The 26652-nt window shown below is 38.6% G+C and overlaps 1 protein-coding gene across 12 annotated transcripts in view; it reads right to left on the bottom strand.

Moving 5' to 3' along the window:
• ASPH (aspartate beta-hydroxylase) overlaps window positions 1-26652 on the bottom strand; it is a 222139-nt gene that overhangs the window by 186955 nt on the left and 8532 nt on the right. For 5 of the 12 annotated variants that reach the window (XM_025393196.1, XM_025393203.1, XM_025393201.1 and 2 more), the window contains exon 1: window positions 649-823. The exons of 5 other annotated variants lie outside the window; for them this stretch is intronic. In XM_025393196.1, coding sequence (XP_025248981.1) covers window positions 649-664 — 16 coding nt within the window. In that variant the 5' untranslated portion in view covers window positions 665-823. Of the gene's footprint in view, window positions 1-648; window positions 824-26652 lie in introns of those variants that run through there. 2 more of the 12 variants (XM_025393206.1, XM_025393204.1) reach the window with 2 other exon arrangements.

Genomic DNA, 26652 nt, shown 5'->3' on the forward strand with positions numbered 1-26652 from the left:
TATAAATCTTCAACATAATGAGTGCATTCAGTCTTTCAATTAATGGAAAGACTATCTTAATTTACAAAGTAAAGCAAAAGCAAATATATACAAAACATTACATTCAATATATCATTAAAGAATACTTCAAAGTTAGAGTCAATTTAAAAACAAAATAAAACTCTTGTGATTTTTCTTTGCATTTATTGTCTGCTTCACATAAAAGTAGGTCACTTTCCATAAATGGTAAGTCCTTGCTTGAACTAGGTAAGTCTGTTCATTAATATGAGAATGAATTTATATCTCCTATAATTTCATATAAAATCTAAATATACACAATTCTTTAAATTCATTGTAATTAACTTATAAGACTAAAGAAGAGAGCTTGTACATTTTTTGAGGTTTGTAAAATGCAGCCTCCAGTAGTACAACATACTAAAGATCATCTAAATTAAGACACCAAAACATACTCTGATTAAAGACAGATTATTCCATGAAATATTCAGCTACTATGAAAAGTCAGTATCTCCGGTAGTTCAAAATAGAAAACGTAGACAGTGCAGTCAAAGCACTTAGCCAAAAATATTTTAACACAGCACCACTGAAAATAAAGTGAAAAGCTGTCAGCTAGATCTAAAGCCACTTTTAGCCTAAATAACAAAAATATACCTTTATCTTCAGCCATTTTGACTTCTTCAATCCATGAATAATAAATGCTAAAGTAAAACAAAAAACAAAAAAACTCAAAAGTACTACTGGCAGGTTTTAGGCACACTGCATGCACTTGCCTACCAGAGCTTGAGACTGGCCAACCCCTGCACTGTAAGGGCCTCTAGAAGTGAAATTGGACCTGACTACAAACTCTGCTCACCAGTTATTTTTAGAGGCTAAATGCTGCTAATCACCACTTAGGCTGAAGTGCACTCCCTAACAACACGACAGCCTTTCTCCCACTTACAGGATTCCTTTCCCAGTTGGTCCTAGCTAACTCCAACCCCTAAAAAATCAAGCATGCTGGAAAAAAAATGAAATAGAACAAACTGTGCTGCCAGTTTTGTTTTCTTGGAAGCAGGGTTTAATGGCTTTAGCTTAAGCACCAAGTCATTGAAAACTCAAACAAGTCTTGCTATAAAATATGGCCCCGAGCCCAGAAACAGCTTGATTCAGCCCTTCAGAATCTAATAAAATGGCTACAAGGAAGGATCATAAGATTGTTTGAATGAAACAAAACCATAGACAGCAAGAAATTAATTAATGCTCTAGAATTCTTATTCACAGACACCATCCCAGGAGTAATTCCTCCAACAGCAAAAATAAAGCACCAACACAAAATGTTTCACTAGAAAAGGAGGGAGAGAGGACTGGTGGAGAGGAAAGAAACAGAAGGAAGGCTGGGAGGTGAGGAGAGGGAAAGAAAGAAATCTTCAGGAGTAAGAGTAATGACCAGGGAAAGCTCATCTTGAAAGGGAACTAGGAAAAGATTACACAACCACATCCTGATTTTTTTCAACTTCTCCCCAACCTCATCTCCAAATATTCTCTTCTGGGAAATAAAATCAGCCATTTATTCGCTGATCTAACATTAGCAGTTCACAGACTTCATTAGAGTTCTGATTAGTATACTAAATTAATTTAGCACAAATAGTATCTAGAGCAGGCAGCAACCTTTCTAAGTTGTTTATAAGACTAATTTTTTTCACTCAAATTTAAAGCTTCACAAGCAAATTAAACATTTAAACGCTTTGAATACTAACAGTAATTTCCAGTAGCTCAAGGCAAGACTATATTGCCAATATATTCTTCTGGAAAAAAAATGAAATTCTTGCTAAAAGGATATGCACATTTTTAAAAAATACACCACTAGATCAATTTTTCAAAGGGGGCCATAAAAACCAAATCCATCTGAGTGTGTGTATGTATATACTCAAACATATATATTCAAAGCTAAATGTTACTTAACTAGAATATTAAATTATTAGCAATATTTTATCTATCCTTTTATAATATCAAATAAATGAGGTATTACTCTAGTATTATTAACCTTATTACTATTGATATTTACTAGTTCCAAAAAGGAACAAAACACTAAATTACAGAAGGGATTATTTCCTAAGACGCCTTTTTTAGGGACAGTTTTCATCAAAAGCAAACAATATACTCTTGATATGTCACTGTGTAAACATGGTGTGCCTAGTCCCAAGGGGAAGATCAGTTTCTGTCCAACGAAGACTATTGAATGCATGGTAAGATAAACCCTTAAGAGGCTGGTACCACAGTCTGCAACCTACGGTACCAACATTTGATGGCCCAGGTTTAGGACAGAGTGAAGTAGGTAGGCATTACGGCCAACTAAACAAAATGGTCTCAAGTGCCCTCTGGCCAAGTGTCATTTCCCCCATTATTTTCTTCAAAGATCTGTCCCACTAAACTTAGTGCTTGCTAAATTGTTAAATGATAATGAATCACTTGATGACAGGAGTTAAGGTGACCTACCATTTCATCACCATACAAATTTATTAAGACAAATATTCTGGAAACTTTCTTTCATTATGTTGTTTTGGAGAGAGAATGACAGCAACACGATACCCCCATAGGTGAGACCACTAGAAACCAAACCCCTACACTGATACAGCAGGCAGCTTGGTATGCTTTCGTACTTAGACACCTGGATTTGCTTCAAGGCTTTTCCAGTAAATTTGATTTGGGGGAAGTCATCAAACTTCTAGGCCTGAATTTCCTTGCTTATAAAATAGGTCTTCACACAAACTAGGCATGCAAATATTTGTTGCGGTCATCAGTGAAACAATTTTTTATCAATTCAACCGTGACTAGTGCACAAATAACCTTACCCCCAGTTTAGAGCTCTTTTCATAATCCCATCTGCCCCTGCAACTGCTGGAGCTGCTAGGGTTTCTTCTCCTCTCTTTACTGGCCTGTGCAAGGTCAGCTCCACTCCAAATTACAGAATGTCTATGGCTAAATGTGAAACTGTAGGAATCACAGCTATTAAAATGTGGTTATACTTTACCCCTAGGCTTCTTCAACACAGCTCCCATTATTCCTCCTTGACAAATCTTTATCAAGCACTTTTACAAGTCCTCTAGTTAATCTTCTTTTGTCTTTTGTAATAATTGAAGTTATTTTGATAAAAATGTCTTTCCTCCTCAGTTCACAATGACAATGACATACCCGATATTTTAGATACAGAGATCAGGAGAAAACCCTCTGAAATATCATTTAATCTATACAACACTTTTTAAAGAACAAGAAATTCTGAATTCTGAACAACTACCTCTTAAAATGACAATTCATTTTTATGATGGAGAATGTTTATGAAAAGTTTAAAAATAAACTTAATTTGCATATAGTAAATCATGTTTTTAAAACTTTAGCAAACACAACTAAAATGACACTAAGTTAACTATTCCTTGTAACAGCTACTGCTACTAACAGCAACTCCAAGTCTAAGCAAAGACCAAACTTCCAACATGTGTTCTGAGACCATTAGTATCAGCCTAATGCCACTCGGAACCAGGGGAGCCAGGACCTATGTCCAATGAATCGAGGGTTCTACCTCCCTCCAAAAACCTTCCAGGTGAAAATCCATCCACCTTCTCCTGAGTCAGCACTGAGTAATTCCTTCCCCTCACCCTGGATCAGCTATCATTACAGCAATGGTTCTCAAACTCTGAGCACATCAGGGTCAAGCAGGGCTTGTTAAGACATGACACCGACCTCACCCCCAGAGGTTCTGATTTTGTAGGTCTGGAGTAGGACCCTGGAATTGGCATTTCTAAGTCCCAGGTGATCTGATGCTGCTGGTCTAGGGACCACACACAAAGAATACTATACTAGTGGTCCCTAATTCTCAGGGTCTCAAGGAAGGGAAGTAGTTCTTGCTTTTATCAATTTCCGGATCATCATTTCCTTACCCACTAGAAGGGGAAAAAAAAAAAAGAAAAAAGAAAGTGATGACATCAACAACAAAACCCTGCTCCCTGCTCCTCTGTGGTCCATGACATCCAATTATCTGACCCTCCACTGTGCCCATCGCTGTCATCCACCACCTCCAGTGACTTCCCCCCTCCCACCCCATGCTCAGGGAAGTCTTCTACACCTCGAGTCTAGCCATAACCATGTGATTTCAATGTTTATCCCTGTGGCCAGCTAGACAGGTTCTTTTTGCTTCATTTCTTCATTCCCAGAGACCCTGTTCCCCTCCATTTTACATCTAACACTCATTCTTCCATTCTTACCACAGACCTCATCATAAATGCAACCTAATTCACATTCCTCTTCACATCCTGTTTCTTGTTGGATGGCACAACCATCCATCCTAACAGATTCTGTAACCCTGCTGAGAAAGCTCTGCTTTTTTGGCTCCATCATAATGACGGTATGGTGTCATGAGATAGTGAAAACATGGTTCTTTAAAACAAAAGCAAATTTTTTTTCGTCTACACATAGTACCCAAAGTTAACAGGAGAGAATTAACATTTTCGACCTAACACTAAACAACCAGTATTACCAAATAACAAAATGCAACTCTGCAGACAAAAGTCAAACTTGCTTAGACAGACCCCCCACAGCCGCCACCACCAGGGAAGGCCATCTCCACATGCAAGGGTTTAGGTTCTTTCATGATGCAATGCACAGAATGGGAGCATTCACTCTTTGATCACAACTTCCTATATCTCCACTCTGTTTCCTCAGCATTTTCTTCTTGGATCCTGTAGTTCTCTTTTTTCTGCTTCCAGTGTATCCCCTCTTCACCTCCTGCCTTCATATCCATCCGTGGCCATCTTAGACTCCACAGTTGACCATTTATTTACAACACTCCCGCGACTCAGGAGCCTTTCTAGCTCCTCTATCAGTTCACTGAGTGGACTGCCATGACTGCCTCCCTGGGTGAACACAAGTATCCCCTGACACGGAGGCAAGGGCAGCTGGGCTCACGGAATCAAGATCAGGAACTGAACACAGCAGAGCCAGCCTCAGCTGGGCCTCGGTGCTGCCTGCTACCCTCCCACATTCTCTACAAACTCACCTCGCCATTCTTTATGATGACTATGTCAAATTTCTCTGCCCCCAAAGTATCCTACCTCCTCATACTCAAACTGCCATAGCCTCATACTTCACAGAGAAAACAGAACCCTCAGCAGGAAGCTATCCTGAGTGCCCACTGCCCAGCACACAAACCTGCCCTCACCTGCATCCATTCCGACTTCCTCCTCAGCTACCTCGCACTCTGTGCTGACTCTTCACGCCCCTCCTCCCCTAGCCTCACTGCCTTTGCCAGGTCTCCCTCCACTCCGCTGCTAGCCCCCACGTCATCTTGCTCTTCCCATCACAGATGAAATTCTCCACAGAGCCGTTGCTTCTCTGTTTTCATTTTCTAACCTCCCACTCACTCCTTACAACCTGTAGGCTTCCATCTGGCTTCTGCACACGGTTCCAGCATAGTGACTCTAATGTCACATCAATGATTTCCATGTCATTAAACTCAATGGAAAACTTTCAGTCCTCATCTGACTTGACCCTCTCAGCAGAACTCTCCCTCCTTCTTCCACACTCTCTTCCCTTGACTCTCATGATTCCAGAATCTTGTGGCACTCCTAATACCTCTTTAAACTTCCTAGTTTTCATCTCCTTTGCTAGCTCACTCTCATCTAGTTGACTGTTAAGTGTGAAAATTCTGTAATACTTGTTCCTATGCCGCCTCTCTAGTTCACTTCAGCTATCACCTACATGACTTACCTTTTTCTCTCATTTGAGCTCCACAACCATGGGTCTACTCAACTTCCCATTTGAATGACTTACAAAACCCTCAAATTCAGCATATACACAAGAAACCATGGTCCTTCCCCCTTCTGTTCAGTGTCCTAAATCTCAGAAGCACTTCTGTGAAGCCAGTTGCTTAGACAAAAACCCCAGGATTCATCCTTGACTCTTGTCCCAAACACTCAGCTTGCAAAACTAAGAGTGTATCATCTGGCCATTGCAAATGGGTTACAATGAGGCCAAGGTATGGATTCTCCTCAGCACCTGGGTCACCCTTGTCCATTTTCCACAGCATAGTTCTTAAAAGCATTTGTGTGTGCCATGACATTAAAAAGGGAGAAACTCTGTCTTAAGTCTCAACATTCTTTCAACTGTGATCATCAAAATCTAAGTTATCATCATTTCCTAGGTGACTTCAATAACTTAGCATACACTTTTCTACTCCATACAGCAGTCAAAATATTTTTTAAATATGGTTAGAACACTAACTGGTTAAAAATCCCTTAATGTCTTAATACTGCTTTCGAAATAAAATACAACATCTTCCATGTGGCCTACAAGGCTCCATGCAATGGGGCCCCAGCCCGTGGCTCCAGCCTTAGTGTTGTGTCACTCCCCTAGCTGCCTAGACTCCTGCCCAAAACACCTGACCATGGTCTTTCCTGTCTCGGGCTCTCAGCCCAGACTTTTCCCTCTTCCCATAATTATGTCAAAGCTGCACCAACACATACAACCTCCAAACTCCAGCTATTGCCAGCTCACTCTGCTTACAAACCACCTCCTCAAGGAAGCCTTCCTCACTTCCCTTACTCTCACAGCAGTGTGTACTTCTTTACTGCGTTATTACACAGCTAATTAGATGATTATACAGCAACTGATTTCTTAATCTCTTTCCACCTCTAGAATGTAAGTTTCATGCAACAAGGAACTAAATCTGCCACGTTCATTACTGTATACTTCCCTTGAACCTACCTAGTAGGAGCTCAATAAAATTATTACTTGTGAAATAAGTGGATACATTCCTTCCCAAATCCTTGATACGATATGAGTAATCAAACTTCTGCTAACACTTTAGAAATAAGGGAGCAACTTATTGCTTAGTTGTTTGGGCTGTCAAGTCACTTCAGGTTTCCCCACCTCCATGAATTTAATGATCCTAAAATTAATTCACTAGAGGAAAAGACCTACAAATAGCTAAGAGAGAGAAATTCAGAAAGCAGCCCAGTGGTTTCTAGACTCTGATTTCAGACTCAAATTGGTCCCTTCACCAAGTTTTCACAGTTCTGTCTCAGGTGAATTCCTCCCTATTGATCTTCGATGACTACCACATGGGCTGTACATGAGTGGGACCAGGTAGGACAGGCTCTGTAGCCTCCTCCACCTGTCCTGACAAACCCCAGATGCTGCTCTCTTGACTGCCCTTATGTAGAAAGGCACCATGGCTGGAAGAATGACATGGGGCGCATGAGTTTTAGAACTTAGGAAAACAAAATTGAGAAAACTGCTTGCATTTTCACCAGTATTAGTAAACAAAAGTGAAATATCAGCAATATCCATTTATACCAGCCTCCAGGTATTTTTGGAACCTTTACTATCCTTTAGAATACCCAGCTAAGGAGCTACTGCCCTAGCCCACACCTCTGTGCTAATACCGATTTACTGCAGCGGAGAATGTGAATCAAAATGTGGGTCCCCCCGAGCCTGTCATACCAATTTGTGATGGACCCAAACATTATTGATAAGAAAATAAAAACACAATATAAATAGTAGCTAACCTCACAGGCTAGTTCCTCAAGCCAGGCCTAATGAGTTGGTTCTGTAATTTCTCCCTACAGAGCACTCAATAGAGAAGATGGTCTTAGAGAAAAAAACAAAACAAAACACTCCCCTGGGCTAGTCAATTGTCCATATGGGTGGGTGATAATTACTAGCATGGTGTTCAAAATGAGACAATGTCTCACTAGCCTGAGAGAAGCAAAAGGTGTAAAGGAAGATGAACTATGTCCACTGAGAAACTCTGAGGTGGTGAAAGAAAAGTTATTACAATGAACAAAAAAGGTTATTTTTTCAAAACTAAGTAACAAAAAAGCTTAGTCCTGCTTTAACTCTTAATTTCAAGGCAATGAGACAAGGACACACACTACCAATATGGACAACTACCACTGGTTTACAGCTGTGCCCATGAAGACTCTTTGACTTTAACCTATTTTAACAGCAAAAGATCCATGGCCCCCCTCCCCACCAGTTCCCACTTTCTAGAGCAAAGAATCCAGCATTTAAAATAAAGTGCCCTACAGATGCAAATGGGGAGGGAAGAGAGGGATTACAAAAATTCATTAGCACAGCATACACAGAAGAATCCTGTAAATTATAAAACACGTCCTACAGTTGAGTTAGTAGAAAATCATAGGTCAAAAAAATAGTTGATACAATTATGAATTATAATACATCTTGGAGATAGTATAAGGATATTGGAAAAACTCTGTATTTTCTCCTTCTGTACTCTCACCCAACAATCAACACAGAATATTCCTGCAGTCCCTGGTCACTAAAACATGTGGGGATTTCTCCTCACCAGTAAGTAAGCAATCAATTCTGCAGCAGATCAATTCTGCAGTAGACACCGGCTGGCTGTCCTCTAATTCAATTCAATTCTGACACTATCTACTTAGAGATAGTGTCAGATCCCACAGGTTGAGGGCTCAGTCTCACAAGACTGTCTCTACTTCTGAGGCCAGTCACACGTAGTAGGTTGTCACCTATACTTCAGATCAACTGGCTATAAATCGGGGTTCCCACCACCCGCTCCTCCAATTTGATTAATGTGCTAAAGGGGTTCACAGAACTCACAGAAACACATTTACTAGTTGATTATAAAGGATATTACAAAGGATGCAGACGAACAGCCAGATGCAAGAGATGCATAGGGCAAGGTATGTGGGAAGAAGTGTCCAGTTTCCATATGTTAAAAGAAAAACTTTAGCCAAATTAAAATTATTTTATTTGATTTTAATTTAGACAGAGTCTCACTCTGTCTCCCAGGCTGGAATGCAGTAGTGCAATCACAGTTCACTGTAGCCTTGAAATCCTAGCCTTGAATGCAATCCTCCCACCTCAACCTCCTGAGTAGCTGGGACCACAGGCAAGCACCACCGTGAGCAGCTAATTTAAAAAAAAAAAAAAATGTCTTGTAAAGACAGAGTCTTGCTTTGTTGCCCAGGCTGGTCTTGAACTCCTGGCTTCAAGCAGTCCTCCCACCTCCACTTCCCAAAGTGCTAGGATTACAGGTGTGAGCCATCACCCCTGGCTGACAAATTAAATTTACAGAGTTTAACTGAGCAAAGAACAATTGTTGAGTTGGGCAGGGCCCAGAAGCAGTTCAGAGACTCCAGGGCTGCCACATGGTCAGGTAATACTTATGGACAGAAAATGGAAGGCACAGAAACAGCTGGATTGGCTACATCTCAGCGTTTGCCTTATTTGAATATAGTATGAACAGTTGTCCACCTGTGATTGACTAAAATTCTGCGACTGATACAAGAGTAGGTTATAGTCTGTTATTCATTTAGTTGGGTTACAATTTACTATATATGGAAAAGCCTTTAGGCTGAACTTGAAATAGGCAAGGAGGCAGCTTTAGGCTAAACTTAACACATGTCATGCCCTCTTTGGGCACACTGCCTCCTCTATTAATCTTTGTCAGCTATCTGGAAGCTCCAGGAACCATCTTTTTAGTTTTTTATGGATACTTCATTACGTAGGAATGATTGATTACATCAATGGTCACTAGTGATCAAGTTAACTTTTAGTCCCTCTCTCCTCCCCAGAGGTTGGGGGTGGGGCTGAATGTTCCAATCTTCTAATGATGCCTTTGTCTTTCCTGTGACCAGCACCCATCCTGAAGTTATCTAGGGGCTGTCAGCTGCCAGTCAATTATTAGCAAAAGACATTCTCAAGACTCTGGGAGACCACAAAGGTTTTAGGAGCTGTATGTCAGGAAACAGGAAGACCAAATATATATTTCACAATATCACAGATGGCCAACAAGCTCTTACTAAATTAAATAATGAAAGTGAATAACAGTAATAAAAACCAACAGTGGCCATAACTAAAAATTGTATAAACAATTAACTTTACCCAAAGAGAAGTCTGGTCTTTGCCCTTGGTTACTTCAGTGGGGTCTCTAGATCCCAGGAATGTTCTGCCTGATACCAGCGTCTTTGCCGGGTGCTTTGGCCACTGGACAGCGAACCAAGTGGGCGTTGGGACATGCCATTATCAGTTGTGATCTCCAGAGGACCCTGGGGATCCCAAAATTATAGCTGGTGCCTGAAGTGAGGGCAGTCTTGTGAGAACTATTCCTCAGACTGTACAGTTTGCCTAACTCCTTGCAGAAACCATGATCAACTGAATAAACAGGTGATGCACTCACAGCGTCCTTCACTCTAACAGCATGAAGCCTGACTTTTCCTACATATAGATCAGTAAAAATTTCACAACTTTGCCAAAAGCTAAATAACCACACTTCTGTAGAATAGTGAATCTCATATTTCAATCTACTTGGTAAGGTACAAATATTTATTTATAAATTCCAAAAATCCCTCACCATAAGAAAAATGAGAGAGGGGTACTGCAGGTACTGCAAGGTAAGTTCCTTGTTTCATGGGTTTCAGTAAAATGAAAAATAATGAATAAATGAAGTATATTATCTCATGTCTCTTCTAATTCTAAAAATTCCTTATTCTAATTCACAAAATCTTGACTCTTTAAACTAAATCACCAGACAGTTGCAATGAGAAAAAAAAATCAAAAAGTTTCTCTTAACTGTGAGTTTCACTCTATCAACCTTAGAAAATCCTAAGAAAATGTTTTAAAAAGCAGTATTATAAAGGAAGGCACATAGTTTACTTGCGAGACTTTGTGAAAAAAAAATCCCTTTTATAATAAAAACTTTAAAAATTTCTAAGAGAGATATCAAGAGTTCTCTGCAGGAGAATGCCTGTCAGAGACCAAGGGTGCCTGCAGGGAGATTGACTTCTCATTCCCCAGTGGATGTCCACTCAAGCAACGGACTCTGTGGCCCACCCTATGCCTAGTTGAACAGCAGAGAGAACTGGGAAATTACGGCTACAGAGAAAGGTGACAGCTACAAGGGAGCCCAAGCTCCAGGCAAATTGTCAGCTTCCCACAAATCCAAGAGGGCAGCAGGGAAGTACCAGGGTTTGTACCATTTTGCCAGCACCTCACTCAAAAGGGCTGACTGCCACACAAGGGGCTCCCAAGAGCAAGAGGTGAGATGAGGCATTCTGCCCGGAGTGGAGGCCCAGGAGATTGAGGGTGGATCAAGTCATGTGGCACAGGGAGGGTCCACACTGGGCCTTTCAAAGAACTCACATGGGCAGTGTTTGAGCACTTGTCACTGGCGAATAACCATGCCAGTCAATCTCATCAACTTAGAGAGGAGACTGAGAAGGGACTCACCCCCTCTTCCTCCCCAGCACAGCCCCAAAGGCAAACCTTCCCCTCCTGCCCTGCTGCAAAGGGGAGACAAGAACATCTGCACCAAAAATGACATCAGCTCTAATCCAGACAGACTTTTAAAAAGAGTGACTGAGATGTTAAGGTCTGTCCCAGAGATGGTCAGGAGCCTCTGCTACCAAGAGCAAATAGATTAATCTATCCTAACTGTGCACAATGACTGGAGAAAAATGAAGCTGCTTCCTGTTACTATCCAGTCAGATAAAGATGCCTCAATAAAATGGCTAAAAAATGTGCTTCCATATGTCGGGCTCAATCACAGGAAATTGTCAGTTTCTGACCCACAAAAATGGCTATTTCACAGGAAACAAACAAACAACATAAGAATTTCCCCAATGTTTTACTATGAAAATTTCCAAAACACAACAAAGCTGAAAGGATTGTTATTACTTAGATTCTGCTACAATATTAGCATGGTATTATATGTTTGTAGCATACCTATTCATCCCTTTACATCTATCATCACCTTATTTGTACAATGCATTGCCAAGTAAACTGTAGACATCAGCACACATCTCCTAAATACTTCGGCATGAGTATCATAAACTACAGTTACACATTTCTTCATAGTTATTTAATGTGAAATTTACACAAAATGAAATGCATAAATTTTAAGTAAACATTCCCTGAGATTTAACAAGTGTATACAACATGTAACCCGGAGCCCTATCAAGATCTAGAACATTAATATTTCTGCTTAAATTCCCTCATGGCCATTTCCATTGCACCCCATCCCCAGTCTCAGAGGTGGTTCCACAGTTCTGCTTTTTTTCTCATTGTAGTTTGCCTGTTCATGAAATTTCATAAACATGGCAGCACAAGCTTGTGTGTGCAAGGCTCCTCTCCCTCAGCTTTATGTTCCTGAGAGTTTTGTATGTTATCTGTAGTGGCAGCTCATTTCTTTTTATGGCTGGGTAGTATTACATTGGATGGACATATGAGTATACATAAATGACTATGTATGTGATATACAGAGCATAGCAGAGGGTATCCAATCTCCTACTGGTAGAAACCTAGGCATTTCCCATTTTGACCTATTATGAATAAAGCTGCTAGACATATTCTTTTACAAGACATCTATGAACATATCTTGTATTTCTCTTAGATAAATATGTAAAAGTGGAAATATCTCTCTTAGATATTCTCTTAGATAAATATGTAAAAGTGGAAATACGTAAAAGTGGAAGATAAATATGTAAAAACCACAGGGCGTATATACATTTAGTATTAAACGAAAGTCCCAAAATTGTTCAACATTTTAAGTATTCACCAAGAAACTGAGTTCTCTTGCTCCACAGGCTTACTAATATTTGGTGGTGTCTGTCTTTTTAATTTAACCATTCTGGTGAGGGTGCAGAGGTATCTCCATGTGGTTTTAACTTGTATTCCCTTGAGAACCAATGATGTTGAGCATTTTTCATATGCTTCTTGGCCATTTATCTCTTTTGTGAACTATTTGTTCAAATCTTTTGCACATTTGCCTATTTTTAAAAGCTGAATTATAGGAGTTATTTGTATTTCCTGGACACCTGTCCCTTAACAGATGTATGCATTACAAAATTTTTTCCCAGTCTGTGGCTTTCCTGCTTATATTCTTAATAGCATCTACTGATGGGTAAAAGTTTTTAATTTTAATGATGCCTCAGGGGGGTGTGTGTGTGTGTATACATATGCATAGCTTCACACTCTGAAACATGACATCTATTTCAGGACTTACCCTATACGATCACTGAATCTGCAACATTCAATCATTGAAGTCCTGTTATTGGCTTAAACTTTGTGCCAGAGTAAAGGAAGTTTCAAAAACAAGGCCATATGCCAACTAACTGTCTATTAGTGGTGAATATCAGAGAGTAATGCAAGGGAATTTTGATAATTTTGAGAAATACTTTCATTAGCTATGATGAGGCACAAAAAAGTTCTAAGTTAGTCACTAAAATTCAACTATTTTATGAATCCTTTAACTTCTGTCAACAACAAATTTTTTTGTTTTTATACTTAATTTGATACTTAAAAAATGTATACTTAGTTTTATACTTAATTTTGTAGGTGTTTTGTGTTCTATTTTTATACTTCCCTGATGTTTTCATTTGAAACATACATATAACAAAAAGATTAGTATAATGAAGCCCTTGTGTACCTTACACCTGAGCTGACCAATTATTAACATTTGGCTACATTTGCTTTCTTTACATGTATGCAAGAGTGTGTGTGTGTGTATGTGTGTGTGTGTGTGCATTTTTTTTTTTTTTTTGTTCCTCTCTCCTTCAGAAATAAAAATTATTTCCTCATCTAACATTCTTATACACTAGAATCTATATGGGAAATTCTGTGGGCTAGGAATTAGCCCACGACTTTAGGTAAGTTCCTTGCTTCACGGGCCTCAGTAAAATGGAAAATAATGAATAAATGAAGTATATTATCTCATGTCTCTTCTAATTCTAAAAATTCATTATTCTAATTCACAAAATCTCAACTCTTTAAATTAAATCACCAGACAGTTGCAATGAGAAAGAAAAAAAATCAAAAAGTTTCTCTTAACTGTGAGTTTCGCTCTATCAACCTTAGAAAATCCTAAGAAAAATTTTTTAAAAGCAGTATAATAGAGGAAGGCACATAGTTTACTCGTGAGACTTTGTGAAAAAAAAAATCCATTTTATAATAAAAACTTAAAAACTTTCTAAGAGATATCAAGAGTTCAAGAATGGATGAGGGATCAGTTTAAAGAACATTATTGGAAAAAAATCAGGAAAATTTGTATATGGACTTTATATTAGGTAATAGTGTTATACAGGACCATATCTGTGTTCTTAGAGAAAACAAACTGCAGAACTTACAATAAAGCATCTTGATTTAACTTTGAAATAGTTCGCCAGCAAAAAAATAAAATAAATAAAACATAAGGTGCATAAATGTGTCCAGAGACACAGAGAATGCAAACACATCAAAATGTTAACAGGTGGTAAATCTAAATGATGAACAGGTGTACTCACTGTACTTCACAACTGTCTTGAAGAGTTTATTTTTTCAAATTAAAAAGTTGGGGTAAAAAAAATTTCCAGGCCTAAAAAAATCAGAATCTCCACAGTTAAGGACTAAGAATCTGAAATGTCAAAAGCTTCTCAGGTTCACTCATGAATGGATTCTGGATAAGTAAAAAAGAAAACAACAACAACAACGACAAAACAACAACAAGCTTCAGGTTTTAGGGATGGCTCTGGAGATAACTAGAGAAACCTGAATTCAGATTACACCTCGATGATAATATGGCATCGGTGCTAAGTTTCCTGGGTTTGAGAATACCCCTGTGGTTCTGTGGGCATGTATTTGCTCTCGGGAGAAACATGGCTAAGGAGTGAGGTGAGTTATGCTGTCAGGATGACTGCAGCTTACTTTCACAGAGAAGAAACCAGGAAAGCCAAAAAGACAGATAGAGGCAAACCCAGTGAATAGTAGAAGAGACTCATGAACTAATCTTTTTGCTGTTACATAGGCTTAAAAGGTTCAAAACAAACAGTTGAAGAAATATAAATAAATAAATAACTCGGTTTTAAAAAAGATAAGAGAAGTCAAGGGTCAGTCTCTTAAACTAGGCCTGAAATTACACCATTCAGTCTCAAACAATAAAAACCAAAGGGAACATTTACTTCACTTGATGTCTCGTATACACAAGTTCTGCTATCTGTGTCAGGCACTCTTGATACAAGTAACTCTATCTTAGAAAAAGACACCGTCTTACATTTTAAAAGGCGTCTTGCCAACAGGGACCAGATGTTTTGTCTAATCGATAAAGACTGTATCCAACAAGATAAGGGTATAACCCAGCACACTCTTCCACCATCAGTCCTCACCAGAGGACTCTGGGGCCATAAAAACAGTACAAGTTCAGCAGCTCAAAACAGCCGTGTTCAGAGATATCATCTTGCCATTGCCTGTGACAAGCACCGGGCCTCTGCCACTGAAGGCTCTGTCCACGGCAGAGACTCCTCCTTGCAAGACCTACAAACCACCTGGTCCAGACTGGGCTATGTTTCTGTTCAGGTTGCTCTCCCCAGACTGGTTTGTTAACTCTTTCTTATTCCCTTTCTTTCGATGTTAAATGTTACTTTGTTGTGGGGTGTTTAATCTGGAACATTTACATACTGATTAAGTATACTATTGTGTACAGTTTGCAATACTGACTGTCCTGTTGAGTAGCATGAGTTTAGGTGCCTGTGGCTCTGACTACCAAGTGAACTGGAAATACTAAGGAGAACTGCCTCTTTCAGAACCCCACGTAGCTCGTCGCTTTTGTGATTGAAATAAAAGTCTGACATCACGGAAAGACACAAACACGCACAGGCCTGGTTATCTCTGAACCTGCGCTGCTCAAGGTAACATCTCTAACTGCTTGGTGCACATTCCCAACTGGATTCCCCAAGTTTCACGTCAAATTCCAACGGGAGAATACATCTAACTCTTCTGCCACGCAGAAACCTTTAGACCAGAGGTCCCCAACCCCTAGGCCATGGAATGACTCCAGAATGACTCCGGACCTTGGCCTGTGAGGAACTGGCTGCACAGCAGGAGGTAAGCAGCGGGCAAGCATTGCCCCCTGAGCCCTGCCTCCTATCAGCTCAGCGGGGCATTAGATTCTCACAGGAGCACAAACCCTACCGTGAACTGCACAGGCGAGGGATATCTAGGTTGCATGCTCCTTGTGAGAATCTAATGGCTGATGACCTGAGGTGGAACAGTTTCATCCCAAAACCATCTGCCCCTTCCCCACTTCCCGCCTCATCCATGGAAAAACTGTCTTCCATGAAACTGGTCCCTGGTGCCAAGAAGTCTGGGACCGCTGCTTGAGACACTTGGGGATAGTGATGCCCCTGAGGAGGACTCCCCTCGGGGCCAGCCATGAGAGGGTTTTCACTCCTCCCTCACAGTGGGCTAACACACCCTTACCCAGGGGCCTGTCAGGAGGAGGCTCCTCTGTCAACCTCTATCACTGTCCCTCCTAACCCGCAACCCCCCGACTCAAGCCACGTTCCAGATGCAGTGCGACCATCACAGAGTCGGATGTGCACCCCTCACTCTGGTAATAACACTAACTACCAAAGAGGCTTTTCTGGTCGGCCACATCATGCAGGCAATTCCCTCTGAGACTGCAGGCATTTAAAAACAGCAACAACAACAACAATCTTGGCCTTTTTATAAACCATTAAAAAATACCTACTTCTTCTAACCTCTTTCAGCTTATTCTCTATAGTGAATTTGCTTTGCAAAAACTGAATTAACCCTTTCAAGTTCACTTTCAGTGTCAGTCATCCCGTTGCACAGCATTTTTACTTCTGGTTACAATTTCCCTCATAGCTTTGTGCCAAACAATAGCTAATAAGCATTAATTGGAAAGGCTTCTCTTGCGGTTAACATCAACCCATTAAATAGCGTTCTTTGGGTACAGTTCTGCAGTCAGCAGGTTCAAACTGTACCTGGCCAATGTTTACCATCTCAGGCACAGGGAGATTTTCAGAGATGGTGTTAAATGCCTTGGTGAAGTTAGGAAAAATTACAAGATTGTATTCCGACCAGTCAGTCTACAAAGCTTACAGGAATGCTTAATCTTTTTTAAAGCAACCTCCATGGTAAACCTGTTGTGTCTCCAAGTGTTCACAGTTTTCTTTTTTGAGCACTTAAGAATCATTTTTAATTTTAGAATTTGCCTAGGATCGCCATGAAACATTCATTTATGCTTGCTCTGAATCTATTTTTCTTTCCTTTAATAAAAATGGGACATTTGCCCCGTGAGTGTCTTCGCCACCTCTTCTAATTTTCATAATTCCCCAAAGGTTATACACAAAAAGCTTTGGTTGGGGTTGTAATTTTGAGACTTCTGACAAGCCTCAGCCCCTTCCTTCATCTTAGTCTTGTTTTCCCTCCTCCTTGATCATGCACACCTCATTCATTCAACAATTCGACACATATTTACTCTGCAGCCCATCCTACTGTGAGTTTCCAGAGGCCAGGATGAGATTTTACTCCTGTGTCCTCTTCCTACTGAGCAGAGCTCATTAATCTCACTGGACAGTTTACAACTTATCCCCACAAAAATCTAAAATATAAACATAAGTTATTTTTGTTCTGTATCAATGAAAAAGTAAATCTAACCTACACAGAGTATTTTTAAAAGAAAACCACAGAACAGCAGAAGAAAGTCACTCTGGGTATAGAAATGGCCAGGGCAGGTGCAGCTGGCACTGTCAGCTTCATCCCTGACTTCGCTGCCTGTCTGTGCCTCTCCTCCCACCCACACCCCAATTCAGAACCAAAGTGATGGCCAATGTCACTACCAATATCACAGCTGACCCCTTCACCGTACTCTCTATGACTCATGCTCTAAACCCATTCCACATCCCTCTTTCAGCTCCAACTTCATCAAATACACCCTCACTCTCTCCAGGCTGGGGTTACCCAAAATAAAAATCAACAAGAACCCCACTATATGTGCTGGAAGGCATCAAACACTGTTTCAAACACTGGTCTCTTAGCTGTGTTCTGGAATAACCCAGTCTGAGGCTTGAGGTTGACAGGAGTAGGGCCCCAAAAAGATATGGTGAGCTACAAAGGCTGGTCTTCAAGTTCCTGCAAGTTATAGGTAAGCTACGTTCGGGCAGAAGCAGGGTATGTTGTGCAGGTGCTGTCCTGACCAGGCCATGAGTGTCTCTCCCATAGCAATGGTTAAATAGTTTTAATACATTTCTGGATAAAAGTATTGCTTTAAATAGAACATTTCTGGCCAAAATAAAATTCAGATCAGCAAAACAAGGTTTTTTCAGCCCTGTGGGCTAACGTGGATTTTAAGACACAAAAATCTCAGAATGGTAAATTTTAAATGGCTTTAATGGTTTTCTCCAAGCACTCAGGTATTCAACCATTCAACAAATACTCTTTAAATGCCTACTTTGTGCTACAGCAATGAACAAGGGAGGTCATTTAGCTTATAGTCCAGTGGAAGAGAAAAATTAAAAGGCAACTAAAATTCCCTTTGGTAAGTATTACATCAGGATAAAGGATACATGGGACAACAGACATGCAAATAGTCATTTGGGGAGAACCATAATCTTGGAATTTTAAAGATACAACATTCTAAAGTATAAATCAGTTCCAAACTTTTTTTTTTTTTAAACAAACATTAGTCTTGCACAACTCGCAGTTTTTATTTTTTAATCAAAATTGACAAATTATAAACTCATGTCAAGGAGGAAATTGTCAAAATTCTTACAAAAGAATTTTAAACCCAAAAACAAACAAAAAAATGGAAGAAATTACTCCATATTTCAGCATTCACATAAATAATTTTAAGTCTATCCTTGAGTCATGTTTAAAAATAAAGTGAGGGGAAAGTTGAAATTTTGCAAAATAAGCAGCATTTTCTAATTTTGCAAAAATGCAGAACAAATAAAATGCCTGCTTCTGCCCAAACTACCTCCCAATGACAATGAACTACGATGACAAAGCACTGTTAATGGCTTTCATGGCTGCAAAACAGCTTCCTATTGGTAGGATTCCAAAAGCTTACCGTGTGGAAACTACTTGCATGGTGCCTAAACAGGACCTGTTACTTAACGAACTTGACCCACTAAAATAATTGTCTACTACAATGAAGTATACACATTCTTATCACTTGGCTGTTTCCTTAGTTCCGACTCTCATAAACATCAACAGGATATTTTTATTTGTGCTCTTGCCCATAATATAAACCTTAAAAAATCTACCCATGTCAAACATAATTTTTGAGTACTTATACATTCAAGGCAGTGTAGAGGACACAAAAACAGTTACTCCTACCCCAATGCCCTTTTGGTCTACTAGGGGGAAATATGAACTTATTTGTATTTGTCAATTCTAACATTTACTGAGTATCATTTTGTGGACTGAGTACCTACTGTGATAATCATTACTCATAAACTATTAAATGCTGAGTATCTACTATGTCCAGGGAGCCATTTAGGCATTAAAGATATACATATAGCTCATCTATATCAAACATTAGCAGTAACTCTCTCAGCCCCAGCAATTCCTCTAAACCAGGGAAGCAAACTATAGCATATATGTCATGTTTTTTATATGGATCAGGAGCTAAGAATGGTTTCACTTTTTAAAAACAGTTGAGAAGAAATCAAAGAAGAAAATTTCATGAGAAAATTCTATGAAATTCAAATTTCAATGGCCTTAAATACAGTTTTATTGGAAAATGGTCCTACTCATCTGCTTGTTATGGTTTTCATGCTACAACAGCCAAGTTTAGAAGCTGCAACAAAGATTGGCCAACAATGTCAACCCTTGAGTAGTTGCAACAGTGACTATATGCACAGCAGTGCCAACCCTTGGTTCAAACCATCATGGTAATCTCTCCACAGTCTGGATCATACCGGCAGGCATAAGCTCATACAAAGAAGCAGCAAGGAGTCTGCTCTCAGCAAAAGAGAAAAAGAGGCCATTTTCCTTCTGCTGAATGTGAACAAGGAAGTATGCAATCCCAGCTGCCACTGGCTGCCATCTAGAACCCACGGGGGAACCAGCCTTGGGATGACACCTTTGCTGAGAATAAGGGTGAGAAGCTGGAGGAATATGAGTCCTTGAAGACATTTTGAGCCACAGATCATACCACAACTGGAACCAGCCCTACGTTTAGTCTTCTTTTTAAATGAAATAAATTTCCTAATTATTTATGTGAGTTTGAGTCTGATATATATCAGTAACATAGATGGTCCCCTGACAATCAAGCAGGAATGAAAGACAACAGATCTTTACAGTATAAAACAAAGTATTTGTTTTGTTCATGGTAATGTCACTATCACCACATTCAATAACTGTATTTACCAATCACTTTACAGTGAATCCTCGTAACTATGATGTAAGTACCATCACCTTCATTTTAAAGACAGAGAAAAATACAAAGGAGCTTAGGTTTGATGACTTACTCAAGGTCAAAATCTGGTAAGTGGCAGAGCTAGTACTTGGGTCTCGTTCAGTCTGATGCTACTTTGTTGTCTAATATCATGATTTGCTCACATTTTCATCTGTTGAAGGAATCATATGATTACAATGGTACAGGGTCAGGGAGGGGAGGAGAGGTTACCGAACGCAATCTATGGGAGAAGAAGGGAGAATAGGGAAAAAATAATGAGGGAACTAAATCTGGAAGGAAATATAGGAGTCAGACAGGGAAAGGCAAGGTGGTGAGCTGTCCTAGAAGAAGAAATAGCAATGTGCAGATACTGAGGCTACAGAGTGATTTAATATATCTGGAGCATTAATATAAAGAAGAGGAGGCAGAGAGTGTAAGAGAGGATCATGAAGAGCCTTCTCTATGCTTAGGCATCTGAACTACATCTAGAGTACTCTGAGGATATTACTTGAGGTTTTCAAATAAGGAAGTGGACAGGATCTAATTTCCACTTTATAAAGATGACTGTGACAGAAGGATGAAATAAAACCAGTTATGAGTAATTTAAGTAACAACTAATGAGAATCTAAAATATTCAACTAAAGTAACCTTAGAGTCAGAATTGGGACCTAAACTCCAGCTTCAATTTTTAATACCTCCATGATCTTTGACAAATTAACCTACTAGTTCTTCATCTACCAAAAAAAAAAAAAAAAAAAAAAAGAATTTAGATGATTAGTGTGAGAATAAAATGCTAAAACAGAAAGAAATATACAATGTGTGATGTATAGCTAGCACTCAGTGGTAGCTATGTTTTTTTCTTGTTTTTTTCTCTATCATTACTGTTATTCAGTCTATAGCTCAGCAGTGCTACAGACTTGGGAGTCATCAGTAGATTGTAGTTAAAGTTATGAAGAGCATGCAGCATGGGATTAGAAGACGTCCAAGCAAAAATCCTGGGAAGACTATCCTTTAAGGAGTAGATAAAGGAAAGGAACAAGAAGAGTTCAGTGGATTTACTACTAAGGTAGTGTCTGCTGACTTTGGACCAAAACATCTGAAGGGAAGAAGAGAAAAAAAGGGACCCACACTACTCAGTTGTAATATCTGGCTGGGTAGACTAGTCAGAGTAAAAGGAGGTTTTTGTGGGTTTTGTTTTGTTTTTCTTTACATGAGAAAGCCAAAGCAAGAGGTGCATACTGTAGGAAGGAACGGAGAAGGAGAATTCTCAGAAGTTAAGTAATGGCTCAAGATGTATGAGAAAATGGTGTCCCAGTCCACTGGGGGTTCCTCTGAGAGGCCCAGCATTCCTGCCCCAGTCTTCGCCTTTCCCTTAGGTGGGTGGGGACCCAAAGGTCCCTAATAGCTGTGACTGCCAAGATGAATAAGTTCTAACTGTGATGCTGGCTTATCTCCACTCAGCCACTACCCTTCTGGGTCTCCTCTTTCGTGTAAAGAAAGAAAAGAGGCTTTATCAAACTATAAGATGTATCCCCAAAACTCAGTTGTTGGACACTTTTGTATCCAAATTGGAGCAATCCCTCTCCAAGATTCCCAACTGCACTGGCTTCAGATCCTGTCTACCCACCAGGGGGCTGTAACCAGCCTCATCTCAGTAGGCCCCCATTGTCATGCAACTCAAAGGTCAATCCCTACCTACCATGTAACAAATGAGGGAGCTCTTAAAGAATGTTCTCTGGTTTCTCTGCAAAATGGCAAGGATCCTTCTGCCACAATTGAAAAATAAATAGTAAGATACTGGCTGAAGTTGGTGAAGATGTGAAATAGCTGGTGTTGAAAATATGAATAAGCATAAACTAAAAGCACACTAAGACCACAAGGCATTGGTGAAGGACCAGCTGAGCAGGAAGATCTTGAACATACGTAGTTTCTTTCAAGTTTACACCAAATCAGTAAAAGTACTTAAGCTAGTGAACTGTGTTCTTACTTAATGTTACTCTACCCTACTCAGTCATCTTAAAAGTCTCACTGATAACAATAGCTTCTAAAAATCAGCTTGGGTACTTATTAACACAAATAGCGCACTACTTCTAGAAAAAAAACAATAAAATAGATACAAGGGGTTTAAGAGTTTTCCACCTTCACATACATTAATTTCACTTTAAAAATGTTCTACCTCTATAATGTCACAAAGCAAATATGTGATTGAAACACTGGGCTATGTTTGGATACATGCCAGGCTCCTTAGGCCTTCAGGTATATTTACTGATTACAACTAAACAGATTGACCAGCTAGAAACCACCAAATAATTAAATAAATCTTAAGATTCAAGAAACTAAGCATTATATTTTAGTCATGAAGAAAGTTCAATTTTTAACAAACCAATGTACCTATTGCTAGTTATTACCATTTAAGGAGGAAGATGAGCATCACATCAAGTCAATTAAAACAAATTACCAGTATTAAATGGCTTACATTCTCACAGATATTAGAATATCTCATGTATTTTATAAAGAAACAATTTTTACTTTAATAAACTCAGCAAAACATTCTTAGTATCTAAAAACAGCTACAATTTAAAGAAACTTAGTATTTAGTAATTTTAAATGGAATTTTATTACAAGGTAATAATAGACATACAATAGCTATATTCTGTTTACAAGAAACACAGCTAAAACCATACACAACTTTTTGCCAGTAAGTTTGAAACTTCAAAGACAGAAAACGTTTTAGAAAAATGTAACTTACTCAAATGTACCTACCAACAGAAAATATAACATATCTAACCTGACTGAAGAAGAAACAGAAATTTTAAATTGTACTGAAAACATTTAAAAAGCAAAGCAGTTTCCCCTCATGTCTACCCACACCTCACCCAGTGTGGGGGTGAAATGACAAAAAGGTTCCAATGAGTTTTACCAAATAACTACTTCTATACAAACTATATCAAAGAACAGCAATAGAAGAAATCTTCCTAAATTCATTTATACAGCTAGAATATAACCTTGATAACAAAACCAGGAAAGAAAATGTTGGGTCAGTTTTACTCATGGATCTATGAACTAATTCAATAATACTGAAAATATATAAAACCACCACACTGGATTCTTCCCAGAAATGTAAGGATGGTTTTAAATTAGAGCATCTATTGTCATAATTTACCACCTAAAATATGAAAGGAGAAAAACCAAATATATAATATCAATAGGTGCAGAGAAAACATTCAGTACTAATCATAATTCCTAAGGAAGTAAGGAGAGAAGGAAAAGCACGGGGAAGGGAGGGGAGGAGAGGAAAAAAGGAAGGAAATTACAGACCCACATCTAACATAAACACAGACACAAAATTGTTGACAAAATATTAGCAAATAAAGCAATATATAAACAGGACAATTCAAATCAACCAAGTGGGACTTTGAGTGAGAAAAAGTATTTGACAAAATTCTCAACCTAGAAATACAAATTCCCCCAGTTCAATGAAAAGCATCTACAAAACACCCTGAGTTAATATTTTACTTACCTAATGGTAAAATACCAAATACTTTGCTACTAAAATCAGGAACAAAGCCCGAATGTCTATTCTCATCACTGGTATTCAACATGATACTGGAAATCCTAATTAGTGCAGTAAGGCAAGAAAAGACTGGAAAAGAAGACAGACTGTCTCTATTAAAGGGCATCATGATACTTACATAGAAAATCCCAAAGAATCTATTTTCTTTAAAAAAAAAAAAAACTACTAGAATAAATGAATTTAGCAAAGCTACAGGATATAAGGTGCGTGTATCAGTTCTATGTCTATACACTAGCAGTAAATAATGGGAAAATGAAATTTTAAAAATACCATTTCTAATAGCATCAAAAAATACAAAATATTTAGAAAAATGTTTAACAAAAAAAGTGTAAAAAGATCTCGATAGCAAAATCTACAGAAAAAGGCAGAAGGAAACTAAAACCTAACAAATTAAGAAATATACCACTATCATAAATTAGAATGTTCAATATCAGTGTGATTAATGCTCCCAAAGTTGGTCTACGGAGTCAATGCAATTCTAATCATAAACCCTAGCATGTTTTATTCTGTGGAAATTGACAAGCTGATTCTAAAATGTATATAGATATATAAAGTATCCATAGTATTTAGAGCTACTTTAAAAGAAGCAATAAAGTAGGAGGATTTACACTACCTAATTTTAATACTTACTTTATAGCTAGAGTAATCAAGATTCTGTAATAAAGGCCTAAGGACAAATAGATAACAAAAAATAGAAGGGCTCAGGAACAGATTTATACTTACACTGTCATTTGCTTTTTGACAAAGGCTCCAAAAAGAATCTAATAATGAAAGCAAAGTCTTTTCAATACATGGTGCTAGAACTGAAATTCCATGTAGAAAAATGTAAATGTAATCCAACATTAATGTGAAAACATTCATAGACAAACATAAAAACTAAAACTATCAAACTTCTAGAAGAAAACAAAAGAGGATAGCTTTGAGACTTGAGAACGTGCAGTTTCTTAGAACACAGAAAGCAAAAACAGAAAAAAAATATAAACATTAAAAATAAAAAAATAAAAAGGTAAGTTATAGACTGGGAGAAATATGTGCTATATATATCTGAAAAGAACTTCTATCCAGAATACATGAAGAATTACAGCTCAGCAACAAAAAACAATAAAATCAGAAATGAGTAAAAGAGAAACTTCACTAAAGATAATGGGTGTAGCCAATAAGCACAAGAAAAAGTGCTTGACATCATTATTCATCAGGGAAATGCAAATGTAAACTACAGTAAGAAGCCACGGTACACCCACCAGAATGGCTAAAATTAAAAAGACTGACACCACCAAATGTTGGTACATATGTAGAACAACCAATTCCACACATTGTCAGTGGGAGTATAAAATATATTGTACAACTACTCTGCAAAAGAGTTTAACAGTTTCTTAATAAAACTAAACATACACCTACCCTATAGCCCAGTAATCCCTCTCTTGCTCAAGAGAAATAAAAACATATATCAAAAAAGGCTTCTATACTATTCAGATAATTTTATTCAGATAATTTTATTCATAATAACCCAAAACTAGGAATACCCCAAGTGTCCACCAATAAAAGATTGGGTTAAAAAACTGTGCTATACAACATGAATGGAGCTGGGGGTCACTATCCTAACCAAACTAACACAGGAACAGAGAACCATGTTCTTACTAATACTAATAAGTGGGAGCAAAACATTGACCACTTATGCACACAAAGAAGGGAAAAACAGACACTGGGGCCTACTTGAGGGTAGAGGGCGGGAGGAAGGTGAAGATCCAAAAAACTACTCATCAGGTACTAATCTTATTACCTGTGTGACAAAATTATCTGTACGCCAAACCCCTGTGACAGGCAATTTACCCAATTTAACCTGCACATGTACCCCTGAACCTAAAATAAAAGCTTTGAAAAAACTGTGCTATAGTCAGACACTGGAATACGATTTGGCAATAAAAAGGAACAAGTGACTGTGTATACAATATAAATGAACTCAAAAATATTATGCTAAGTGAAAGAAGACTTTGCAAAAAAAAGTACTTGCAAAAGGAAGTTCTAGAATTGAAAACACTAATCGATGATCAAAAAATGTAGTACAATGGCTGCCTCTGATGGCAGAGGTGGGGGCAAGAAAAGGGCTTGAGAGAACCTCACAGGGTGATGAAAATATTCCCTATCCTAATAGGTTGTTGTTTTACAAAAGTAGAAATGGATATAAAAACTCCTCAGATCAGACAGTAAAATTTGTGCAATTCACTATGTGACAATTTTACCTCACAGGAAAAAAACAAACGCACGCTAAGCTCTAGTTAGCTACAGGCACACGTAAATGTTTAGGAAAGCGAAATATACTAACACCTGCAACTTACTTCGAAAGGCAGGAAAGAATAAGATTGGTAGATAAGACAAAGCAAATCTATCAAGATGTTAACTGTTGTAGCATGGTGGACTCATTACAGAAGTCTTTCAACTTGGATACATATTTTTAAAGTTTCATTAAAAAATGTTAATTAAAAAATACTATTGAAAATATTTTTTAAAATATAAAGTACCCAGACTTAATCTAATAAAAGATGTATATGACTTTCAAATAAGATTATAAAAATTGTCAGACTTAAATCCATAAGAAATTATAGGCCAGGCGCAGGGCTCACACCCGTAATCTCAGCACTCTAGGAGTCGACATGAGCAGATCACTTGAGCCCAGGAGTTTGAGAGCAGACAGGCCAACATGGTAAAACCCCATCTGTACAAGAAATATGAAAATTAGCCAGGCATGGTGGTGCACACCTGTAGTCCTAGCTACCGGGGAGGCCGAGGTCAGAGGATCACTGCAGCCTGGGAAGTCAAGGTTGCCACAGCACTCCAGCCTGGGTGAAAGAGCAAGGCCTTGTCAAAAAAAAAAAAAAAAAAAAAAAAAAAA

Source organism: Theropithecus gelada, chromosome 8 (assembly GCF_003255815.1).
Source record: "Theropithecus gelada isolate Dixy chromosome 8, Tgel_1.0, whole genome shotgun sequence".
Taxonomy (NCBI): domain Eukaryota; kingdom Metazoa; phylum Chordata; class Mammalia; order Primates; family Cercopithecidae; genus Theropithecus; species Theropithecus gelada.